This window comes from Saccoglossus kowalevskii, chromosome 7 (assembly GCF_978046115.1).
Source record: "Saccoglossus kowalevskii chromosome 7, keSacKowa6.1, whole genome shotgun sequence".
NCBI classification, from domain to species: Eukaryota; Metazoa; Hemichordata; class Enteropneusta; family Harrimaniidae; genus Saccoglossus; species Saccoglossus kowalevskii.
Genome location: NC_140647.1, coordinates 21,667,564 through 21,694,960, shown reverse-complemented (window position 1 = coordinate 21,694,960; position 27,397 = coordinate 21,667,564). Strand labels below are relative to the sequence as shown.

Here is a 27,397-nt window from a genome sequence, read left to right as displayed (position 1 = left end):
TGACCTATTAGTTTTGTGCTGACCTCTTCTCCGCGTCTTGATGTTTTGTTTTGCTTGTCATAATACTCACTGATTGATGACTTTGTTTAGATTTTGAGTTACAACTCGGCCACGACCTTTGCTTTTACCGTGAAACATGAGGAAGTTTACGTCAATTGACGGACATTGCATTTTTTAAAAACTAATGAAGCACACTGTCTATCCCCATTTTTTTCATTTGCTGATTTCTATTCTGAAAAATTCGACCGTCCGAAAATGCACCTTAATTTTGACTCTAAAAACACGTCACATTTCTAACACCAATTATTTAAAACCAGTCGAAATTTTGGAGTTTTTACGGTACTTTAGATATCAGTGTGAAAGCTTAAAATTGGTTAATTATGCAAATTAGGTAATTAATATGTACAGATTTTAACCCACAATTCTTCAGGTCTGTCTATTGTCCTACAGCATCCATGTACATTCATTGATATGTGATGTATAGTACCTGAGATATCAGTGTGAAAGTTGGTTAATTATGCAAATTAGGTGATTAATATGCACAAATATTTACTGGAAACTAATTGGGTCTGCATAATTCTAGATTCATTGAAATGTGATGATTAGTACTTTAGATATCAGTAGAAAAGCTGAAAATTAATTATGCAAATTAGGTAATTAATATGCACAATTATTTACCCTAAAACTAATCAGGTCTCTGCATAGTCCTAAAGGATCTATGTACCAAGTTTCATTGAAATGCGATGATTAGTACTTGAGATACCCGTGGAAAAGCTAAAAATTAACTAATTATGCAAATTAGGTGATTAATATGCACAAATATTTATCGAAAACAATCAATCTCTGCATAGTCCTTGAGTATGTAAGTACCAAGTTTCATTGAAATGTAATGCTAACTACTTATATCAAATGCTGAAAATTAATTAATTATGCAAATTAGGTAATTAATATGTACTGATATTACCATAAAAACTATCAGGTCTGTGCAGTGTCGTATGACATCTATGTACCATGTTTCATTGAAATGTGATGATTAGTACTTGAGATATCAGTGGAAAAACCGAAAATTGACTAATCATTATGCAAATTAGGTAATTAATATCCACGGATTATTACCAAAAACTAATCAAAACCTAGCATTAGTTCAGAGCATCTATGTACCAAGTTTCATCAAAATCCAATGAGTGGTTGTTTAGATATCAGTGGAACAGTCATGGAACCACTAAAAAATAGCTAATTATCATGCAAATTAGGTAATTAATATGCACAGATTTTTACCAAAAATTAATCAAATCTGCGCATATGTTCAGAGCATCTATGTACCAAGTTTCATCAAAATCCAATGAGTGGTTCTTTAGATATCAGTGGAACAGTCATAGAACAGCTAAAAATTAGCTAATTATCATGCAAATTAGGTAATTAACGAGCATGGATTTTTACCAAAACCTAATCAAATCTGCGCATTGGCCCAGAGCATCTATGCACCAAGTTTCATCAAAAACCGATGTATGGTTCTTGAGATAGCAGTGGAACAGTCGGACACACATACACACATACACATACACACACACATACACACATACACACATACACATACACACATACAGACACACTAACTGCAAAAACTCCCATTTTGTGCTTCGCACATGGGAGTCAAAAATATACCGGGGTAGCTCCTAGACGCTTTGACCTTTTGTTTTGAAATTTTCACAAATTTGACAATGTATTTATCTTCAAAATGCTGTTGGGGCATTGTTTTTGGTTGAACAGTGTTACAACAATCGTGCAGACAACTAGCCTGGGTGTTAATTTATGCATAAACTTGAAGTAGTGAAATTTGAGCTGCTGCCCTGCAAAATTGACAACTGGTAGACAGTTTTCAAGACGGCACTTTCTTCATAGTAAACAGATATACCCATAAACCAATTTCGACAGGAAACAGAAGCATGGTTTAATTTTTTTTAAATCTTTTTTGACCAAAAATGCACATTTTTGTGCATAATTCAAACTACAGTGTCCATGAAAAAAAATACTAACACAATTTTAAAATTCATACAATAAGCTTTCCGAAAATATATAGTTTTGTGGACAAGGGAGGTCATCTTGGTTTCCTAATTAACTAATTAAAATACCTGTCAGGTAAACTGCATCTCTACCTTAAACCAAATATTACATTTATTGTGTGCTGGATTATTAAAATATGACCTTTTTTTGACCATAGACACACCTCTGATATTTATGTAAGTGCTACTAAAACATTGCCTGCTGAAAGCCTCCATGGACAGCCAATGTTATTTAATGGCCCCAACAGGCGATGTGTTCAAACTGCAAACAAGGCTACGTGTACAAACAAATGCTTATAAAAAACATAAAATTCCCTTCCTGCAGTTGAATTGACAACTGTAATCAGCACCTGTTTGCCAGCTATACACAATATTGTCAAGGGATACCGGTAGTTGTTTTTCAAATACGTTGTATTTTAATTTCATCCCATGGATGTTGATGGTTGTGCAATAAAAATAAGCCAGTCTGAATAGAACTGAAAAAATGTTATATAAACTCAACAGGTGTTTCTACACCACATCAGTTTAAAATTTGCATGTTAAACAAACATGCAACCCTAATAATATTGACACTGACATGACACATTGTCTGTCATACAACAGTAAACAAAACTAAGACCAGTCAGCCATTTTGAATTAGTATCTGACTTGATAATGACATGATTTTGTCATTTTCAATTGGGTCATGAAACAAATGCATGTGCATATTGGTGTGAAATAAATCATTTCACATTAATACTCACATGCATTTGTTTATGATGTATGTGTCAAGTTTAAACATGATCAGCCAAGTCAAATATATGGCTCTATACAGCATTCATTAAAACTAAATCGCTGCCAGTTGCCCATTTTGAATTCCATCTGCAAAACAAAATGAAGTGCATCGCATAATGTCTAACGTATATACCAAGTTCAATCTAAATAGAGGTACATATTAAGTGTATGTTTTTGCATAATTCTTTTCAGAGCAAACCACAGACAGCGTAAAAGACCTGATTATTTTTGCAACTAAAGAAACTTATTTGTATATCGTGAGAAACATTACATTGGGTCACTTTGGTTGAGATTATTATTATTAATTTTTACAATGACATGTGAAGCCGCATTCTCATTGGTCAATTGAAATGACATGGAGGCCAAATATTGATAACTGAACATACAATAACTCGGCAGTGCTTGAGGTCAATGCGGACATTCAATTAAAACTGTATGTGAATTAACAGTAACAGTACTCATAATTTAGACAAATCATTTGAACAAGTAATGCTACAAGAATGTTTCATCTTAAAAAATTCAGAATTGAACATATTTTTTTTTTTCAGATTTTGATTGCTTGAACGTTTAACATGTACTTTATTTTATACAAGTGTCTTAGATGTGCAAACAAACCATTGTACCACTTTCTGTAGTATATTTTTCCCTTTGTTGCATTTTTTTTATTTGTGCATATCCAGTCCTGAATATCATGTAATAATTGCCAATGTGTTATCCATTATTACACAAAGTACAATGCAGACAAAAAATGAAAATAAAAATTTCATACATTTTATTATAACTAATAAATTAGATTTCAATTGCGTGTGAATATATAATCTGAGATTGAGAACACATCAACCAAATGACATCACAGTAATGACTCACATACAGTAACCACGAATAAAACCAGCTGTTGTCTACAAATTATGCAACATTTTTCTTTCCTGTTTTTTTTTTTTTAAACACTGTACAAAATATTTAAACAAAGTTGATCTAAGCAGGGTACAATAATCACACAAATAATCATACACACGTATTAGCTTTTACAATTACAGTCTTCATTATAAACCACGATATAAAGTTAATACCCTGAGGGAAGAGAAGCTAATGTACAATGTATATTGTAACTGTATGGATACTACACGTATATCAACAGTAACATGGGTTTGACTGAACTCAGATTATACAAAATGACATTTTGATCGCAGAGTTCTTTGTGTACATGTAACAAGAGACATATTAAATCATAGAAAATCTATACACCAATTCATTTAGTTCATTGACATATTGATATAGATTACTGTATTTACATGTACATGTATCATATACCAGAGGAATCAAAATCAACAATAGCCAAGGCAAACCAACCATCAAATCTTCTCCTGGGGCTACCATTTTCCAAAATTAGTTACTGAACTACTAGAAATTTACAAAATATTAGTACTTCAAAACCTTAGGGTGTCCTATCCAAAATAAGCAATGTAAGATGTATTTATTATCTATTCACACTTCTCTGCATGGCTCTGAGTACAACTAAACCTAGTGATACAGCAAGACTACCAGATTACTGGCCCAGCAGATTCAAGAATTTGTGTTAATTTCAAGTCATGCACTGTAATATATAGGACCCCCCCCCCCCCCCCCCAAGCAATAACCTTCGATTCAAATCTGAGGTTGGAGATTACACATCCATTTACAGCATCCAATTTACAATTAGAAGGGGGTTTCAGTTTAAATAAAATTTGATGGAATATTTATACATCAAATAAATATTAAAAAATAGTTCCTAAAATTTAATTTGAATAATTGATTTTAAATCTAGTTTATAATAAAAAAATCAACAACATTTATAGCTTGTAAATGTTACGGCGCCAACAAAATTTAAATTTTACTAGTAGGATTATACAATTGATACTCAAAATATTTCACTTCAGTTCTGTATCAGTAAAGGCAAGTAATATTTTAGATTCCTCACATATACCTGTATATATACATGTACATGTAAGCCTTTAGCATAATGAAGTACCTATCAAATGCAACAGTTACATTCAGAAGTGATATCTTGCATAGCAACCATGAGATTATTTATTACAAACGATACTGCATACTGTTTGCTGGCCATGTGACCAAAAATCATATTCTGCAATCCACAAACTGCATTTTGATAACCACAATTAAGACAGAGACTGGGCTGAAAACTGGGTTCCAAGAAATCGACAGTTGTGTGGCAACTTGCCCCTGGGTTTCTCTCGTTAATCGACTGATTTTGCAACATTAAAATATTTTTTAGTTGGTTCATGTATGTGCACTTATATGATGGTCTTGTGAATATTATAGTATGATAATTCATGGAAATCAACATTCAGATTTGTCAAGTTACTAAAAATTTAAAGGGGTTTAACAAAATGCTTCCAACAATATAACTTTAAAAGTACTACTTTCCCAAGAACTGGTTTCTGATATTTACTAATCAATTATCTGATTTAACACTTTTATTATACATGTAATGCAAAGGGCCATGCATTCATAATTCAATTTATTCAAATCTGGCACATCCAACAAATCATAGAACATTAAATATCAATCATGTCCACAGTGCCAAAATACATACAGAAATTATGTTTTTTAATGAAGGGCATCTAGTCAACATAATGCATGATACAAGTTCATTATATAATACTTTGCAAGTATGCTGCATCGTATTGCCACTGGAACCAAAATACTGCATGTATATCTGAAAAGATGTAGAGACTTTAATAATATATCTGTGAATTTATTGAAATAAAACCACAGGTCTTGACATTAACTTTAAAACTCACTTTTCTAAAAACGTACGTTGCCTATATTGTATATATTTACATTTGTAATTTAATCTGTTAGGGCAAGTGAGTTACTATTCAGTCGTTAAAACAGAAATTTGTCTCACCCTGTGCTATGCAATGTAGGACTGCCCTTAGTGTCAAGCCCTGCATTATAGCACACTACATGTAGGAGCAGTTACTCACATACTGCTACCTGCTACCCATGCATAATAGAATAACAGTGTTGACCCTAAGTATATAATACGAACCCTTAAATAACATAGCATATCAACTGCAGTATATTATTTCCTCTCAATCCCCTACCAAGAAAACCTGAGAAGTGTACTAAAGCAGCATGGCACAGTGAGCAGATTTCAATAATAATTTTACAATAGTTACCACAATCCCACGCAGATCATGTTAGAATATAGCATAACATAACAATTCCCCCAATGACATCTTACCTGTTGAAGAAACCACTGCAAATTGTCTGGTAGAAACTCAACAACAAAACTAAAAACCTCTGTCACCCATTTCATGGCTGACAAAAGTATGTGCATGTGACACCAAGCCGACCAAAACAGACGTATTATGTAAAACCAGAACAAAGGCCTTCGTCAAATGAATGATCTATTGTTACACGTCTCTTGATTTCTTTCAAAATGTCTTTACAATACTTGTAGAATACAATGCTATGTGCCAACCAATCATGCTTAAGATAACACAAAAAAGGGGTGGATCCCTTAATTTTAAAGTTCAGACAGACTCCCTACTAACAGCATTGTATGTTCTACTAACAGCACGAGACAACATACATATTAAAGGTAATTATGCGCAATTATTGTACCTTATTACCAAACGCTTAAGCGTGGTATTAAGAGTTTGTTTTCAGGGGTGGGTGATACCAAGGTGGGAAATGGATGCACATATGGGGTTAATTCCTTGAATTGCAATATAGAGGGTTCAGGCTGAAATACAATATATAGTGTTTTCATGTTTCGTCTGATATTTCTGTGGTATTCTGCTGCTGTAAGTAATGCACGATTTGTTCCGAAATTCAGTATATTGTGTGTATTCCAGGGTTATTCGTTTTTTGCTGAAAACACCCCTATTTTTTAGTGGCAGAGTTTGAATAGTCTCACTCCCACTGGGAAATCTGCATTGTTGCTTGAATGTGAGTTAATTAAACACATTTTCCAGACCGGCGAAAGAGTATGCAACAGCCAATTTTAACAGCCTGTCACGTGATTTTAGTCTGAATGTCAACATGAAGAGGCTAGTCCATTTTACGCAGGAGTAATTGGGAGTAGAATATGTGAGGAATAGTATCAACAGAGATGTGTATAGTGAAAAGTAATATCTATCCTTCATTTACATCTCTGAGCATTTCTGTTTTAGTATATTGGTTTGAAAATGTTGAACTTGCATGATTTGCAATGTGTTTTTTTAATGGGACTCCCCTATTGATCGAATCCCGGGTTTGAACGAGAACGGCACACCACGTGATTCGTTTGAATACAATGCTGATGGCAAACATGCCGTGTTACTGCGGTACTCCACTGACGGGATGACTTACTGCATGCTACAACTTCGCTTGTGATGTTGCTTGTTAGCCATGGATTTATCATGATTTATATTTCAGTCAGTTTGACAGTGGTTGTCATGACATATACTGATAAAGGTTAATGACAAGACCAGATGGCGAGCTGGTCGAAATCAACCAAAAACATCTTATGACTCTGCAGTTTTTTAAGATACAAGACAGTAGCTGTAATTCTAAACCAATGTTGTTTGCGAGTTTAAAAAAGGTAGTATCTTGGTGGAATGTTAGTGCGAGATTATTACCCCATCAATATTAGTTAGTGTTGACAATGTATAGAAATGTTTTCTCTAGACAGCTTGACGAGTAATTAATTGATTACGATGTGTAAAACTTTCATGTGATTGGTTGTTTGTTGGAAGGAAAGGCCTTGGAGTCTCTTATACTGATTGTAATTGGTTAAGGGGTGACAAGAAATAAAGATGGATTTAATGCTGTCTCGGGTGAAAACCAGGGACTTGGCAGAGAATCGTTTTGGGAACATGAACGAAGCTTGTGTGTGTCTTTTGTTAGCCTAGATTGGAAACGACCGAATCCCGGTTACCTAAGTGAAAGGTTTTTAACCATCAAAAATACCTATCACAGATTACATGAATCTTGATTACCAGTCTAATGTTGCTCATTTGACGTTGGTAATCTTTATTTGGATCTGAGTAACTTCCTGGTACTTCGTACTATGATAAAAATCAGTCAACATACATCAAGTTCTCTCAATCGTAGTATTCCATGTGATGTACACCTAATATGCCAAAAATGTTGCTGAACGATTTGAACTGAATAAAAATAGCAGACGAAAATTTGTTTACAAAATAAAAATACTTCGGTTGCCAATGAAAACCGGTAAAAAACAAGCAATATGTTTTCGGCTGTTATCATGGAAGGGACATGAACGTGAAGCTAACGTCTGTTTATAACTAAAACCGGGCACCTTATACGAGGTTTGCAAAATAACATGGCAGTCATTAGAAGTCACTTTATTTTATTGTTAGGACGTATTCAGCCGTTAAATGTATAATTTCCAATCGTTTTGCGATAGTATTTTCTAGATTGGAAGCAGCATTTACATTTTATTCAAAGTTCAAAGCTGCGTTGGGATTCCGTTGACAGTGGTAACAATGTCGGCGCCGGTGATCTCTTACCAGTGCGCAACGTAGCCAAAATAAAAGGCATGATCATTTGGGCACTGCTATTACAAGACTTTGGCTGTTGCCATGGTAGCGGTGGGTCAGGATTGTTTTTCCAATTAGTGATGGTACGACCTGCCTGTCAAGTATGAACCGTGACAAAATCAGCCAAGCCAAAAAAAAAAATCACAGAAGAGTTAAAAAGCCATTCCTGCTGAACAGTTACTCTAACTTCGGGGTCAACTTTCTCATTAATGAAAAAAGATATCAAAAATTCAAATAGTAACTTTTTGCCCACACTCCAGCCGAGTACAATGAGCTATGTCTGAGGTGTTGTATCACAGGGAGTTGGACAAACTTGTGTATTTTAATAAATTATTGAATAATAAAATGTTATATAACTTTTCTTTTACCCCCCTCCCCTTCCTGGTATCTATTTCAAGTATTTTTGTCAGGTTCAAATCGTTCACCAGCATTTTTGGCATGTTAGATGTACATCACATAGAATACTAGGATTGGGAGAACTTAATGTTTGTTGACCACCTGGAATCTGAGTTTTATAAATCTTGAAGGGCTCTCGGAAGATCCACCCGCTGCCTGGACCCGCAGTAAAATCTCCGATTAATATGGAGCCGCAACCATCAACATCGATATACCATGAGGTTTCTGCTGGCGACGTTGCGGCGTTACTCAGTTCCAAATAAAGATTACCAACGCCAAATTAGCAAAATTTAACCGGTAACCAAGACTCAGTCTATCCACGACAAGCAAGCAACATCACAAACGAGGTTGTAGTGTGCAGCTCACGAGTCAGCGACGACCGATTTCAACGAAAGTCATTCCGTCAGTGGAGTACCGCAGTTGCACGGCATGTTTGCCAATGCACAGATCTGTGGAGGAACTTTTAACTTCAACATCAACCGTGTATCGTAGTCGCCCAGTTTAAGTTCTGGTTCTGTCGTGGTCCCAACTAAAGGGCGACAGTCGTCGTGTCGCGTCCTGTTCGATATGGGACTCACAGCGACGTATACAACGCGTGTAAAATACATTGTTTATTTACATGAAATTCGAACACGCGCTGTGCTACGACCACCGCGCTTAAACATCCACGAGTTATTTATTCGGACAATGACTTAAATTAGACGTCTGATTATTTTATTTTCAAATATGGGACATGTGTATAATAACAGAACCCCCCCCCCCCTGGCTTCGCTCGTGAAAGTACGGCAGCAGGATACACCGCATCACTCGTGAAAATAACTTCCATACGCAATGCTTGAAAACATGTCAGCAAAAATAAATTAAGTGAAATTCTACGTGACTTCATAATAGTTGGAAATGAACACATTACACCCAACCCTACCACTCCATATACAATGTAAACTACACCCCAAAACATCCTTTCACCCACAGTTACTACCGTGTTTCACCAGTGTATTCTATTTGACGTCAGGAGAAATTGAAATAAACAAATTAATTATAATTTCAGCCTCTAGTTTACCACTGATTAAATAAACTACCTCGTCTTTATGTCAACTTGCAGTTATTCGTTGCCTACATCAGTGACTTCAAAATATATGTTTCAATCCCAGGAATTTCACTCGCTGTTAATTGCATGGGAGTGGCAGTCTTTAATGAATTTCTATTGTCATGTCAATTTCTTGCGATTACTCGAACATTAAGCTGTAACCACATACCGCCTAGGTGCTGTAATTAAATCCTGGTGTAAGCACCATATGAACTATGAACAATGCATGTGAAGCCAGCTGTGGGGTATATTCAATCCTATAGATTTCTCATTGTTTGGTAACTATTTGCTGCAAATGCAACAAAAATCAATATAAAAAATATTACCCACACAGTATTCTACAGGTTACTTGTTTGACTATATTGATAGGATCTACATGTACTACTGCCTCATTCAGTTATCAGTTTGGGTAAATATATAGTGTACATGGAGATTGAAATGTATGGCATTGTATGTAAGCAAAATCATATACTGTAACTTTAACTTTATTCAGGGCTGACTGAATCACGCAGACATTACCTGGATTCATGCAGAATTGTATCAAACTGCTAATGCAAAACCTGAACCTAATTTACATTTGAGTGACTCCACAAATCTTAAAGAATCAACCTTATCAACTAACAACTTTGACGTCCTTAGCTGCTGGCAATTTATATACGCTACAAGTGTTGGCACATATCCAATAGGAGTGCATATCAGAATAAACTGACTAAATTATATATATTTATATACATACAATTGTAGATATGATTAGTAATACTGCATAAGCTCTATTACAGGGGCATCTCCGAAATAACCATACACGAACCCAAAATTACATTTATTATATACTGAATCAGGAAAACACGACATATTTTGACTATAGACATATAATGTCCCTTGTTCATTTACATCTACATCTACATAAAAGTATATATGGTATTCGTAGTTCTTGTATATATACAAATGTATATGTACATACACTGATTTGACCATGTAAAAACTATGGCTCAAGTTTATATGCACCTGTTCTCAAATTCTACTTCTTTTTTGTACTAATATATATATATTATCATGATCACTAATTTGTTGATTATTCTGTTGTTTAGAAGGGTAAATTGTACATGTAATGTTGTACTTTATAAAACATAACGTCAGAGAATGATTCATTCTGTGAATAACAGGTGGGTGATTCCTGTTGCCAAGGTAAGAGTTCATTTCATGCATTTTAAAATTCAATAACATTTTGATTGACATGATTTTTAAGAATTAATAAATTATTTATTTGCACTAAACTTGATTTCAACTTACCACCTAGTGTGAAATCACCTGAACTCTACTTGAAGTTTATTTGATGGTGTTATTATTGCCACACCTCTTCCAATATTTACAAGTTGTGATGTAAATGTAAATGTAATGCAGTAACAACTACAATACAGTATGCAGGGGTTTTTCTAAAAAAATGAACAAGAGGAAACACACACACAGGCGAGGAAGCAGAGCGACGCCATATCGAAAGGTTTCTGCGCCGTATTAACGGTGTAATTATCGCCATTGAAATATTTTGGGAGTAATTTTCGTGTATTTGGTGTCCAGACAAATTGTCAACTGGTGTTGCTGGGAAGTTTTCACAGAGAAAAATATATTTGAGAAAGATTTCATGTTATGCGGCAGAAAAATATATATAAATATATATAAGAAATATATTTAGGACTTGAAAGTTCAATTGGCAATTCCGTAAGAAGGCACCAGCCGAGGGTATCAGGGCGCTGCGCCGCAGTTCCCTGGTTTAGAAAAACCTGAGTCTAGGCGTAACTTAACTTCTAGGCTGGCTTTTAGTTGGCTTTGCTTTTTCTCAGAAACTTTTAATTTTTAGAGTCAGTATCCTTGTCATTAATAATTCAAATTTGTTTAGGGGGGAGGATTTTCCTATGCTACTAACATGAGACATATTTAGGCAGATTAACCTGCACAATTTAGATACACATGTACATATATGCTGGTTTTGAGAGCAAGCTAGGCTGGATTTCATACTCTTCTAAGTTATGCCAGAACATTGGCAGCCATAGCTCTCCATAATTCCCATCATTCAGTTCTTTTCAAAACATGCCCTTAAAATTTCAACTGTCTCTTCTTGATTGTTTCAACAAGTTTTTGTTTCTGCCTTAGCCAGTACTTCCTCATTTAACATGTCCAAGATATTCGGAGCATTCTTTTTTAAAACCACATTTCAACTGATTTTAACTTTTTCCATAGTATTTGATATTGTCTAACATTTATTGCCGTAGTTGAGGGTGGAGAATATATAGCAATTTTTTACTTTTAATTTTGTTTTCATTTGTAATTGTCCATTTTTAGGTATTTTTCCCATTTTTTTCAAAAATAGTTTTTGACATTCCAATTTTTCTTCTGATGTAATTAAACTTCCAAAGTAACTGAATTTCTCATTCTGTTTTATCACTGATTCTCATACTGTTATTTGACAATCTGGTATATCTGTTTTTTTTGCTTGACACCACACATTCAGTTTTTTTTCAATTAATTAATGACCTCCGTTTTGCACTCTCTATTACTACCTTCTTCACTCTTCACTTCACTACTTCACTCTCTATTACTACCTTATCCAAAATCTTGTGTAACTGTGCTCTTGAGTCACTTATCAACACTGTGTCATCTGCATACAATGTATCTTAAATTATTCATATTGTATCCTCCTATCTCTAGACCCTTACAAACTATTAACCCCTTTAAAAATTGTGATAACACATATCCTTGGGCGTACTCCTTTCTCTAGTTCTTTTTAATTGCTAATTCTATCTTCATGCTTGCTGTTTGTTCCCAATACAAATTTCTCATTAGTTGTACAAATTCCCCATCTATGTCTAAGTCTTGGAAGCATAATCATCTAATAGTTGCTTGTGTTTCACATTGTCAAAAGCATTAGTATAATCCATGAAACATAAATAGATATCTTTTTGTATTTCAATGGATCTTTCACATATCATTGATGATTCTTAAGTAAAAATTGCATTCCTTGTTCCTTGGCTCTTTTCCTATTTCAGGTTTAATAGTCTTTCTTGCTCCCACATGATTATTCTCGAAAATAATTTTGATGATATGGCTCATAAGACTCGTCATTGAATCTCGCATTCTGTTGCACTGGGTTTCTTAGGTAAAGCTATAAAAATGGATTTGATGAGATCTTCTGGAATCATGGCACTGTTATAAATTTCATTTATAATTTCCGTTACTGTATCAATTCCAAAATCTTCAAGTGCTTCTTCAATCATTTCCACTACTATTCTATCTGCCTTATTACTTTTTGTATTTGCAATGGCTGTAGTGACGTCTGCTTTTAGGATTCTAGGACATTCTATGATCTTTCTAATAACTGGTTTCTGTCCCTTTTAATAGTAAACAGTTCTTCAATGTATTCTGACTATTATCAAAGTGTCATTTTTGTATTTTATGCACCTGATTTCTCCTGTCAATCATTTAAGGTGGAACCCTACTTATAATTCTTAACAAAATTGATAATAAATCCACGGTAATGTTCATTGATTTATTATGTACAATCATGAATTTGAATGTCCCATGGTACAATGAAATAGCATTATTTTGTGTGGTACAGTTAAGTTGTTTGAGAAACTTGTCCAAATATTTCTTGAAAATTGTTATTTATAGAACAATTTTTAAAGAAAAATTTGACACTTTTTAAAAACCAGATTTTATAAAAAAAATAACAACAAAAAGTACTCCATCATTAAAAATATATGTATGATTTTTTCAGCCTATGACACCAGGCTAGATTTTGAGATATTGTATACTGGTCAGGGATTGTTTAAACAAGAGAACAGGGGCGCAGCACCCTCATGCCATGGCCATGCGCCCCTTACCCTGGGGAGCAGATCCTCTGGCAACCATAAAAGTCTTCAACTGTGACCTGTCTGATAGTAATTTTGGCCCCAAGGAAGCCATAGAATGCTTCATTTTAACTTAGAATTATCAAAAACTCCACACCCTGGTAGGGAGTACCCTATCTCCCCCACTTGGTAGCACCGCTGAATTGCAGTGCTCCCTCTTGCAGTTTTCTTCTAGAAAAACCCCTGCCGGTAATATCTCTGCCATAAGAATCTAATGTAAAAGCATTATAATAGTGCCAAAGTGGTGACTTTCCACTAAAAAACAACCATCAATTTCTTGAAAATAAAGCTGGTGACCCCCAACTTTTTTTAAGTCAATATCCTTATATTACCTTGGAATACAGTTTATTGCAAAATGAATAAAGTCTGGGTATTTTATTTATGATTAGGCTTCTACCTTTAAGCCAGCTTAAAGCTAGATAAATGTTAAGTTATGCTATGTATTGTATAAGTGACCAACGCAACATTCATTGACACATGCCTAATTACATACAGTGAGGAAGTTAGATAAATAAAGGAAGAAAACCACTCACAAATGAAAATACATACACAGAATTTGCAAGGGAATGGGTACATGTAATCAATACAGTAATTGTTGTTCCATGGTAAATAGTGTATCAATTTTGTTGGTGTTGTGGACTAAGGGTGAAACATTGATGATCACTATAGCATTTCATCAGTGAGGTCAATACTAAGTTTGAATGAAATCATTCAAGGTATGCCTGAGAAATGGTTGGAGACATGTTCAAATATATATTTTTGGGTTTTTGGGAGAAAAATGGCCGCCAGCCAGTCAAAGGTCAACCAAATGGGAAAAACAATCAATGTGCATATGTGTACATCATTACTTGTCTATGCACCAACTTTGAACAAAATTAGTTCAGGCATGTTAGAGAAATGTTGATGGATTGAGTAGACTACTGTAGGATACTTTATTTCAGCTGGAATTAATTTTCGCTGAAAAAAAATTTTGAGTGTTTTCTATTGAATTTATTTTCACTGATTTTTGACAAGTTGAATGTAAAAAATAGAACAAAATCTTTATATTCACTTGATTTTATTTTCATTGAATCTTTCCTTCAGCTAAAATTAATTCCAAGCGAAAATAAAGTATTTTACAGCAGTTTTTTAAGGTCTGTGGGACAGATGCACAGAACTTAAAACACAATTCCATGTTTTAGACGCTGTCAGACAGGGACTAAAAATATAAATGAACATTATACTAAAATCGAAAACGTCCGAGATTTGTACATTATATTAAGTACATTAAATTCATAATCATTCAATTAAACAATGAACAAACTTAACACAAGAAATAGTTAACTTATTTTCCCATTGTATTGTACCAGTCATGTAGAATACGGCCAAGCAATGATCACAGCAAAGCATCTGTTTAAATAGCATTGTACTACACAAGACTCAGACACCGAATAAATATTTTGAATTTTAATTTAAACATTACCAACGAATTTTTACCAATTTTGCTAAAAAACTATGAGCTAGACTTGTACCTCAATTGTACATCAAGAACCATTTGGTCCAATCTATAGATGTACAATACGCACATGTAAGCATACAGTTGTTCAACTTATAGCCATATACCGGTATATATAAATAGATATGACATACTGAACAGGCTTTCTACTACCAGAGCCTTTTTATAACATCTGTGCAGTCTACACACACTGTGTTTGGGAGGCAAACAACATGTAGTACAGTGTACTTTGCCATATTCTCTATTTTCAGCCATTTTAATTTAATTTTCTTGTATCAATAATAAAAATGTGTACTTCACGAGTTTACATGACATTCTAACAATTAACACTGTATTATTATCATCATCACTATCAAGTTATCAATATTCATGTGACTTTCAATGCAAATGACCACAGTTCATCTACTAAATTTCACCATTAACTAGTACTAAATTATGCTCTGAAAAAATATACCAACATTATGCATGTACATGCAAATTGGAAAAAAAAAATGGTAATTTACAATTGACTACATGTGTGTATGTGCAATTCAGATTATTTAAAATTAGCAGATTAAACTGGAAGAAATATCTATTTAATTTCAAAATGAGTCACTCACTTTGAAAATGTCAAAAGGTCGTTCCATGCCATACACTGGCCACTGTAAATCATCAGAGATCTGGCATAATAAGCTTTCTACTGGTACATATTTATATATATGCATATGGTATGATTTTCTGGTTTTCAAGTTATATAGAATAAGTAAATAATCAATAGTGTTAATGTGTTAATGACGTGTGTAGCTACATAATCCTATGACATAACGTTTTTTTTAAAAAAACTATCTATCATGTGATTAGAGAAAATTGCTTTATTGCAACTGTTTTGATATTTCCTAATATTAACCATTAAAGCTTAAAATGCTATATTTTTTTTTTTAAAGTGATATATTATAATTGTGGTATCTTATCAAACCATTGATGATTGGCAATTGATAGTGTGACTGTCATATGAAAATTAACGTTTAAATCATATTAGCATTTATAATGAAAGTATCCTTAAACTATCAAAACAACAAATGTTTACAGAAATTTTAAGTTCGAGAGATGGGTTCATTGCCAATAGTGCTAGCAAATTTATTGACAGCATTTTATTTTACTATAAGTAATTTTACTTAGACTTTAGTTATTTATGTATTTTCTTTTATCTCGTGTGTGTACTTGTGTTTTATTATATTTAATGTCTTTTGACCACAGATAATGTAACAAAATATATTATTTAGTGTCAAATATACTATACTACCGTAAAATCTGTATTAGAAGCCGCATCCCTAATAGAAGTCGCATCCATTCTATTTGAATAATTGAGAACCAAAAATTCATCATTTCTCATATGTGTAGATGCTCTAATAGAAGCCGCATCCCCTCTGTTGCATTGTACCATTTTAATAGAAGCCGCGGCTTCTAATACAGATTTTACAGTATACTATACTATACTATTATGATTTATCTGACCACTGCTGTTTGTTATACAGTATATAATGCAAAGAAATTGTGTTTTTTTTGTTTTTTTATTGCAGACGGGAAACGGCTATCTGTCTATGTAAATATGACAACAACACAGGGCCCCTGTGACCAACAAGGCAGACTGGGTGAGCCCGATGCCGTAAGCTCGCGGGCCACCAAGCAAGAGTAAACATACGTGTGCTTCTACGCTATCATTACAATGGCTAAACCGATACACACAAACGTATACTAAACGTATACACACAATAATGAGGTTATTGCAGCAAAAAAAAACGCGTAATACATAGCACAATGTTATGATCGTTCAGACGTCAGACGTAGCCAGCAGACTGCAGCCAAATATCGTCGCTGACGTACGGAAAAAAAATCATCAGAAACACGGATTTGAATAATCAAAACAGAAACACTTACCATGGTCGAAAAAGCAATTTTTTAAAGCTTCGACAACCCATCATATGTTTGTTCGAATATCGTACATTCGTTGCGTTGTTTTCGTCAATTTGTGTTATCCCTCGATTCAACATTTAGCCAACTTCGACCTATCCGCCATGTTGTTAATATTTACCGGAAGTACCCTCGTTCACAGGTAAGTTAACCTCGCTGACCTGCTCCATGGCCACCGAGCGAGGTGCCAATGAGAACACAGCGTTTGAGATACCAAAACTGTTCCTGAAAAAATAATATGACAAACAGGAAAAAAGTGATAAAACGTTATAGAAAAAAATAGAAATGTGGTCGCTACCCTTTGACATACACAGAGACATCAACAACGTTGTACTTTTTTTGAGAAAAGTTAAACATATATGTTACCATGGAAATAACAGGCACACTTATTTATCGTAAAGACGACGGGTAAGACTAAATCGTGCCTCGAAATATAATTCTTCCTTTGCACGACACAAATAACAATAAATTACCCATTTCCGTCACGTCGTAAGTTTATTTTAATCATGAGTCATAACTTTTGTGTGCTGCAGCTTTTTTTGTAGCAGCATCAATACCCTCAATACCATCAATATGCATGGAAACGAAATCAATAAAAATTATATTACTACTATACTATATAATGGCAAATGGATTCACAATTCCTTGATAATAAGTATTTATTCTTCACCCGAAGAAATGAATGCAAATTAAAGTAATCATAGGAAATACATTAAAGGGTGGTGATCGTGCCGATATATGTTTACATGTAATATTGTATAATCCATTGTTTGTATATTGGCTATTTTATTGGATTAGGTTACTCGATGTCCCGTTACTCCTGTTAACTGTCAAGCCCGGACTGAAAGTAACCTTGGCAACCAAATGCAGTCCTTATTTCCACCTGTAATATCCCTAATTAATGACTTCTTTTTAAATCTACATCCTGTATACTGGTGAATGACTCGAAGTGTTTTTTTGGTAATCTGGAATATGAAAAGTTATAAAACAGTCAATTATCAATGAGGATATGTTTTTTGTTGTAAATAATGCTTCCCGCGAAAAGTTTGACAAACTTCCAAACTACTATTTGCAGTTCAAGTAAATGTAAATTCAAACATACCTTTGTGTGGAAGTTGTATTTTGTTTTGTGCGAAGTTTTGAGACTTCGTTATACGTTTTAACATGACGAAACGCCATTATACATGATACATTTAGTATTTTGCGTTCAAAGCCAATACGGTTGTTTCCTCTTGTTAAACACTGCAGTTTTCTTGACACTTATTCAATAGCCTTTAGCTGTCCATCGCTCTACTTTATATACTTTATTGATTGTTCTATCTACCATACAACTACACAATTCAACTTCACATCTCATAAGAAGCCACTCTTTCGCTGACATGATGCTCACTTTACATTTGTTTGGTCTTTATTGCAATTACAGCTAATATAAAACTTTTAAATGAGTTGTTATACTTAATGTCACGATTCAAATCCTAGCAATTGTTTAGCATTTATGAATATTTCTAAACTTTGAACACGATAAAAAAAATATATTTGGGAGTTGCTAGGGGCGCTCCAAAGTCCAAGTATATTTGGGTATCCGGTCAATTTCCGCAAAACATCGCCATCACGATTGGGAGGTGAGGCGAGTTGTAAGTATTCAAGTCTGTAGGTAAAATATATGTTGTTTGTTCAGTTGGAAATGGTATTATTTTACAGTTTCCAAAGTTCAAGTTCGACTTACTGTGCATGCAGCAGTTGGTGTTATAGCACGACATATTGTTATTCGAGTGAAATGAATCTTTTCGCAACGACGCACGGGCGCCAGCAACGGTCAGCTCCTCTATAACACAGAGGGTTATTTGTCTCAGGCACACTCCTCTCCTACAAAAAAACAAACTTTTAATATATATAAATCCCCAATCGTCTTCAGAAAACTCAAGTACCAGATACAACCATGTACCATGAAATAAGATCCTACTTTTTTTTGTTAAGAACAAGACTGGCACAAAGTTTGATCTACTTTGAAGATGACATTAGAAGTATGCTGGAATTTCTTATTGACATCAACTTTATCGAGTTTGTCAGCAAAGCATCGGCATTCCAAAGGAATATTGTAAGAATAAGGAGACAACAGAATCTGCTTCTTCTACTTCATACTAATACTCAGGTCTGTGTCATAAATTTGACTCCAAGGGCCAGCTTTCTACCAAACTATATCATCAGCATCCCGCATATTTGCAATTTTTTCTATTTATTTCGCTATGTAGTGTTGTATACTTGACAGTCGTTTTTTTGTTTTTGTGAAATGTTTTTTTGTTAATTGTTGTATCCGAGTCGAGACGATCTTTTTAATCCCAAATTTTAAAATTTTCGGCCATTATAGCAAAATTTGGGCCGTTTCTAAGCGAAAAAAAAAATAGCCAAAGCACCTTCAAAGTCGTTTTGATTGTTAACTGGTCCAAGAGCACTCCTAATCAAAACCCGGGTAAGTAACCTCTCCCTCAGGATTTGGAAAAAAAATCAAAGTCCCCAATTCAATGAGTATCGCCATAATATATATATATATATATATATATATATATATATATATATATATATATATATATATATATATATATATATATATATATATATATATATATATATATATATATATATATATATATATAAAACATGTTTTGGCCACAACGAAAATCTCGATGCAATCATAGATTTCACAGGCTTCTCGTGAATCCACACTCTCACACGATGGTTCACATTATATGTTAATTGTCTGTTATTATCTGTCAATCGCATTGAGGGCGCTGTATTTACTTTCAATCATAATATCAACAAGATTGTTGTCTGACCTACAATACAATGTGACACAATTAATTTCGTGATATAAAACAAAATATCCTCGGGGGCGGAGCTACGTCACGGACGTTCTACGTTGCTAAGACGCGCACCACTGTACCACGTATTTCTACGGGCTTCAAGTTTGTGCGCGCTGCCGAGGAACGCCGGTGGAGCCGGTGAAAACTCGAGAAAACAACACAAACTCAACTTTGAAGTAATCCTGAACAACCAAATTCATATATGTTACACACGTAGGGTTAATCTTGTTACACTGTTCAGGGGACTCTCAACAACCACCGCAAAGTACCGTTTTCTGCGGGTTTTGGCACAGGCGCTTGGGTTTTGGGTCTTTGTTTTCACCGCGAGGGTTGCCAGGCGGTAGAAAATGCCCGGATGTCCGCCCCGAGGATAAAACAAAATATACTGTAATCTGAATATAACCGAACAACAAATAAATAAAATTATAGGCATTACCTTTGATAGAAACAATTGAGATATAAGAATAAATTTAAGAAGGGGTCAAATATCCGAAGATGAATATTTTCCCATGGTTACCTTCTTATAACATATCTAGCTATGGTAGATACATTCGTCAATAATGAATTGATCACTAAACAGATATAGACTTGAAGAATAGGAAGAAACCAACCGAACCCTAATGAACCCAGTTAGACAACAAGCTGTGACATGTGGTGGAACCGTTTTTGTTGATGTGGAACACGGAGTGATAAATGAAAAAAAAGTGCATGGATCATATTTAATTGAATGTCACGAGACTGATCATTTCATCTCGTGTAGCACATTAATTTCTTTATGACTGTACATATTATTGCTGTATGTCCATTGTCGGATTAATGGATGGATGCTTCCTATTTGACCAGTTAGTCATGAATAAATAAGATCCTGCACAATTCCGAAGCCATTGAATATGTGATTTCGAAAATGTACACAATAATTTGTATATGTTAAAATCTTGTTTTATTTCAGAATTTTCATATATATATTAGTTACATCTCGCCAATTTATACATTCGACATTTACAATTGTTAACCTTAAATGCTACGTAACCCATGTGTAGTAACTTCCCTGAAACGAATTCTTTATTGCTAGTTTTAGACAACAAATGTACCTTGAGGCAGTGTAAGCATAATTGATCGTGTCAACAATGCTAGAGAATGATATCATATGCATTTGTTTGCTATCCCGATATTTTGGTGAGGATTCCTCTTGCCCCATCTTGAATCTGACACATTCTGAATAATTAGCTAATGGGCCCTACACCCCTTCTCTGCTAAGTGATGCCTGACTTAGGCAATGTACGTATCTCATTAGCCTTCTTAATGAGAGCAAAGACTCGACTTCAGTTTCAGAATCAGGTAATTAGGCGCACCAACTGCCTTCCTCACAACCTGACTCACGTCAGCAAAGTGAATGAAGGGATGTACAGGCATCACGTGATCCCATGGAGGCTGACATAACACCAGGGCGTGTTGCAAGTTTCTGTCGGCTCATGTACAGTCCCCATAACACAGAATGGTCGCAGTTATACGCAGTTCGGAACTCAGTTCCAGAAAGGAATGATATTCCGCTGACACAATAAGGTGCTCAGAAGACAATATTTCTTTCGCACTCAATGGCAGTCCACTAGACTAGAGATAGTTATGATTTGAGCAGAAAAGGGAATGTGCAACTATCAAGTTAAAACCAAGAGTGAGACGTAGGAATGTGTGGAATAATCTTCTGTATACATCTATGATATTATATTACAAAGTCATTGCTGTAACATATACTCTTACATTCAGCTCAAGGTACATACGTTTTCAATCATGATGAGGTGATGCAATGACACATCAGGCACTAGACTCATGGTTGACATGGGCTAAACTTTTAACTAATCACAACCAATAGGTCTAAAAGCAATTTACAGGCTTCGAATTAGGCGAATTAGATAGTTTTACACCCCTCTGACTAAACACCACATTTCCAATCCTAAACGCTATCTTCATGATGTTTATCGAACACGATAACCATAATGCCACACATAAGGTGGACAGATACTTAAATTCAAATGACGTAATTCTCTCAAATAAGAATGCTCCAAGAATAGCAGCAGGTGGCAATAATGCATCTTTTTTTGTTTTCACTGCTGAGTATGCGTCAAACCCCAGTGAGCGTCAAACCCCAAGGCTCCCTAATGATGGGCGGACACGCTAACCACACATAAGGTATCTTTCAGCCTACTCCTTTTATCACTAATTCAGAATAAGAAAAATGCCAAGGAAAATGCCAAATACCCCCATGATATGTGTTTATTTTGGTTTATACTACTAGCCTGACGCGTGAATTGTACACTCCGCGGTGCTCCAAATCCAACACATTCGGCCGGCGATGGCGCTACTCATGCCTACATGTCAGGCTAGGTTTATACGTGTCACGCTCAAAATAAACACTGACTTTTTTCAAAAAGGTTCCTAGTCAATCACTTTTGCACGAGTTTACGTAATAAATTAGGATTGCTGGTTTTTCAGCAACAATGTGGACTTTTCCAAGTCAGTGGACTTTTCCAAGTCAAAGGTAATTCACACTGTGGTGTCATTTGGTTATATTTTGCCAATACGTGCGCGTACGCGCGCAAAATATAAGTGTAAGAATAACAACCAAAATACTGAGATGTGATATATACTACCATTGTTTAGTTTGAGTGAGACCATTTAACAATTACATATTGAACGCAAACAAACATATATTTCTATTGTTGAAATAATAAATCAAATTTACTGTTAGTGTTGCCGAAAATATATATGTTTATATACCAGCAACATTATATTTTAATTTTCATTTCTACGTGTTAAGATATTAACCTGGCCAAAGCTGGGTCTTTTCAACATTTCGTTACCAGAAGACATAATACAAACGTTTGTGTTAGACTATCGGATGCTTGACCGTCTTTAGCATTTAAAATGCAAGGAAAAATACATTTATTTTGGAATTAATAACCCCTTCAAATCACGTGTGTAATTACGCGAAAATCAATTTAGAAAAGAAAAGAAGAGAAGAGAAGAGACGAACTTTTTGGCATGAATAGAATGGAATAAATATTATCTTTCTTTATACTTATCTAATTACATCTAACCAATTCGTCAATACATATGGAATTTAACAAACATAGCTCCAAAGCAGATTAACCCAATGCCAAAAGAAGGCGAATGAATGGTCATGTGATTTACTGCCAAACTGCCATCCCGAATAAAAAGTATGTAGCAACTGCATTTTTTAGCCATTGAGGTAGAAGCCTACTCACGAATTCAAATACCCAGAATTTATCATTTTTTAAAATAAATTGTACTTCCGGACAATATAAGAATATTTATTGAGTTAAAAAAATATTGGGGTCACCAGCATAATTTTCAAGAAAATGGTGGTTGTATTTTAGTGGATAGTGGCCATTTTGTTGGTGCTTTTACCATCGGTTGCTATGACAGAGATATTATGTCATATCTTAAAGTGTAGCCTGGTGACATAGGCGGCTGAAAGACTATATATTGTAAATGACGGGGTACTAGATGCTTTTCTGCATTTTTTCAAAAATCTGGGTTTTAAAAACTGTCAAAAATGCAATTTTTGTTTAACATTAGGCTCTATGGAATTGTTCTAAAAATAGCGATTTTTGAAAAATGTTATGACAAATTCCTCAAAATACGTCACTGTAACACACAAAAACATGCCATTTCATGGTGCCGTGGGACAATAGCTCCATGATTATAAATAAACTCATGAACATTGTCATGTGATTTATGACAAAAAATATGAGTAGGTTTCTACCTTAAGTTGAAATATGCAAACGAGTCTGTGAATTCGTGGTAAATGTGAAAACCAAACGAGTTTCGAATAAAATGTACATGGGATACATTTCCAACTATTGAGTTTTTAATAAATTATACCTAAATGGCGGTCAAGTGTTTCTTCCATCATATTTGCCAAAATTAATAACATAAATTTTGGTATTTAGTTCCGTTTTTGAATGTTTAATAGCAAATAACATGTCATTGGTGGTGTGTGTGTTTATGGTATTACGTTATTCGAAATTCAAAGTTTTTTTTTTAATTGTGATCACCCGTATTCTCTGTATTCCAAACATATTAAAGGGCGCCATCACGCGCTTGCTGGTGGTATTTAGTTCTTGACAAACTCTTCTCTCGAAGTGTTTTTGAATGTCTAAATGTATATTTACAATGTGAGTTTTATTACCCAAGATATTGTGAGCCAAATAAAGGAAATTATGGAAGGGAATTTTTGCGCTACACTCACTCAGTGAAAATGGCGGAATATGCGGATTGTCTTCGAATACGCTTACCAAACAGAGCATCCTATCTATTCACTATCAATGCCATGATGGGCACGCGTTCACGTTGCTACAAGTGGGAGATTTTCCATCCATCTTAATTCTGGCGCTACATTGCGTGACCACGATACCGAGGAAACATGCCCATAATGTTATGGAACTTATTTTATTTAGTTCAAATGTTCACTTACGACCAAAATGATCAACATTTCTAGGAAAAATATTAAAGTGACCGCATAGTGGCGCCCTTTAATAAACGAGTTGACGTAATCGCAAATTGAATTATCGACAAATGTCCAAAAATTTAACCTAAATATCTTAATCAGTTATATTCAATCGAAAATATATGATTTAAATCGCCCATTGGTAGTTAAATGCGCTTGCTCAAGTTGGCATACGCGAAGTCATTGAATTTCGGCCATTCAAGGCTTCCACGGGTGTTAATAAATTGGCAAAATTACGGAAACTGCACAAACAACTGTTACACTCTATCTGGGACACGCTTGGTCGTCGCGTCATTTACCACGCACTGGCAGGAATAGAAAAAATAAAAACGAGCACCGTTCACAATGGACTCCGGTGACCTAATTTTACCTGGACCCAGAGCGCCCCAGTCCCGCCATATCTTCCATGAATTATTGACAGGTTTCGTACTGACATTTATTATTGTTATTAAATTTAATATTCAATTACACAATACAAAAATAATTACCAACAATTTCGAATGATATGATATTTTGTTTAGTCAAAGACGGATTTAATCCCGGGGATTTAATGCAACATGTCATGTCCCAGAACACGGCCGCAACTTGATTCATGTTTTGTGGGCGTGTTTATATCTGTCACTCATTTCTCAACGCTCGTACACTCCGCGGGCAGCGGCGCCGTTGCATTAGAATTTGCAGAGAACGCTGCATACACAAAAAACAGCATCTGTTCATCGTTCGCCAAAGACTGTATTGTAGTTCTTCAAAGCGGAATCATTGTCGTCAGGTAGACGACGACTCAACTGTCAAAATTCCCACTGTATCGAAGAAGCCGGCAAAAATATTTGCCGTGAATCCAGTAGGAATCGGCTTGGTTTTCGCGAGTACCGTAACCACGTCGATGGCCGAATGGATTTCCTGTTTAGATAAACGGTAGGTAGATGCATGATGATATTTGTTGAGTATTGCAGTTGTCATGTTGCCTGACGAAAACAGAATACTTTTAGCATTATCATAGATAATTTCAACTCATATCTTTGTAGAGAAAATATACCGCATTTCCCTTAATATCAGCTGCAATATCAGCAATCTTCCAACCGGAGCAGTGATGAATCATTTTCAATTTCAATGTGTGTCATTTTTATGGAGGAAAACACTCGAAATCTGTACAAACGGTGTTGTTTTTACCACTGTCAATATCCACCCCGTTGGGTTAGTAATACTTAAAAAACCAAAATGGATGTGTTCGATCTATGCAGTACGCATTTCGAAATTCCAGTTTATTTGATTGAATTCGCAAGCAATCACAGCGTAGATCGGATTGCGGAGGTCAGACAAGGATGACAGATACATTTGAGCCGCACCGTGATTTAGCGACTACCTGTCTCCGTGACGGTACATACACATAGACAGCAGAGGAGATCAGATTACGAATATGACTGAAATATTTCTGGCACCGTGTTATGCCTTCTTCCTTTGTCACTATCGTGTACAAACTACACCAATGAATGAATGAATGAATAAATGAATGAATGAGTGTATGAATGGCATTACCGTTAGTGTAAACAAAAACAACTGACATTTGTTATTTGTTTGTATTGTTAACAACTGTTGTGCTGTTCGATGATATGGTGATATTTTAAAAATGAACAAATTTTTCAAATTCTATTCTATTCTATTCTATTCTATTCTATTCTATTCTATTCTATTCTATTCTATTCTATTCTATTTTATTCTATTCTATTCCTTTGATTACAATGTGCACTTCTAAGTATAAGTAAACAGTGAGTTATCATAGATAAAATTTAAAGCAAATTTGTTTCTGTTTCTCTTAATTGTCACATTGGAATAGGATTGTAGGATAGGCTATTTTATTTGCAACGTACACAATACAGAAAACTCAAAACGAACAAACTGAGACAATTTTGATATATTAAAAAACAAACTAAATATTAAAATATTAAATTAAATATTACCTAATAACCAACTCTTGGTTACAGAAATGTATTAAAAGATCGCATTCAAAACTCTTACACATTTCAGTTCGGTTACATCTAACGAATGAATGAATGTTAAAAGTGTATTTCTTGATGTTTTCTGTGACAAGGAAGTGTTGTAATAACTCAAAATGGTGTCAAAAACATAAGCTGACACATGTTTCTCATTAGGTTTTCATTACTTTATATTTCGTTGGAATTAATTTTTGCTGAAGGAATGATTTAATGAAAATAAATTCTAAGAAAAATACCTTTTTTTCTATATTGTATTTCTATTTTTTCTATATTCTCTATTGTTAAAATAAACTTCATACAAAACAAGAAAAATGTTTTGTTTTTTGTTTTTTTTCAGCAAAAATTAATTACAGCTAAACTAATGCCCTTTATAGTATGTTAATATATGTCAGTTTTTCTAAAAAAAAAAGAATTACAGAAAACAAAAAAACACAATAAATGTATAATTGTTGATACTGAAATTAATAACTCAGACATTAAATTTTTTACCTCATAACCATGACAACCAATCAAATTTGCACATTACAAGTAGACACGTGTATTTCTTCCTGATGTATTATTGTGTCCACCTTCCTTCCGAATTAGCCAATAGATTGTCAACAAGATATGGTACGTGGCAAAACGATTTCTTTTCACTGATATTTTCAATAAAAATTCATCTTGGTTTTTTTATTTTTTTTATTTCAGAGAAAACACTTACTTTATTTCTGGACTTTCCTCCCTGTAATTCTCTCTTCTAATTTTTTTTAACACCTCTGTGTAATTCATGTGTTTGTCTTGGGTAGAACTTCCAAA

The 27,397-nt window shown here is 34.5% G+C and overlaps 2 protein-coding genes across 4 annotated transcripts in view; one reads left to right on the top strand and one right to left on the bottom strand.

The window, feature by feature from the left end:
* LOC102806964 (sorting nexin-13-like) overlaps positions 1–17,408 on the bottom strand; it is a 60,926-nt gene extending 43,518 nt beyond the window's left edge. For 2 of the 3 annotated variants that reach the window (XM_085501297.1, XM_078013047.2), the window contains exon 1: positions 6,085–6,210. In XM_085501297.1, coding sequence (XP_085357423.1) covers positions 6,085–6,180 — 96 coding nt within the window. In that variant the 5' untranslated portion in view covers positions 6,181–6,210. Of the gene's footprint in view, positions 1–6,084; positions 6,211–17,186 lie in introns of those variants that run through there. The other variant, XM_085501298.1, reaches the window with a different exon arrangement.
* An 8,052-nt stretch (positions 17,409–25,460) lies between these two features.
* The window catches only part of LOC100373735 (rap guanine nucleotide exchange factor 4-like), an 87,385-nt gene continuing 85,448 nt past the window's right edge, over positions 25,461–27,397 (top strand). Inside the window, exon 1 of the mRNA XM_078013048.2 lies at positions 25,461–25,523. Within this exon, the coding sequence (XP_077869174.1) occupies positions 25,492–25,523 (32 nt within the window). The 5' untranslated portion in view covers positions 25,461–25,491. The remainder of the gene's footprint in view (positions 25,524–27,397) is intronic.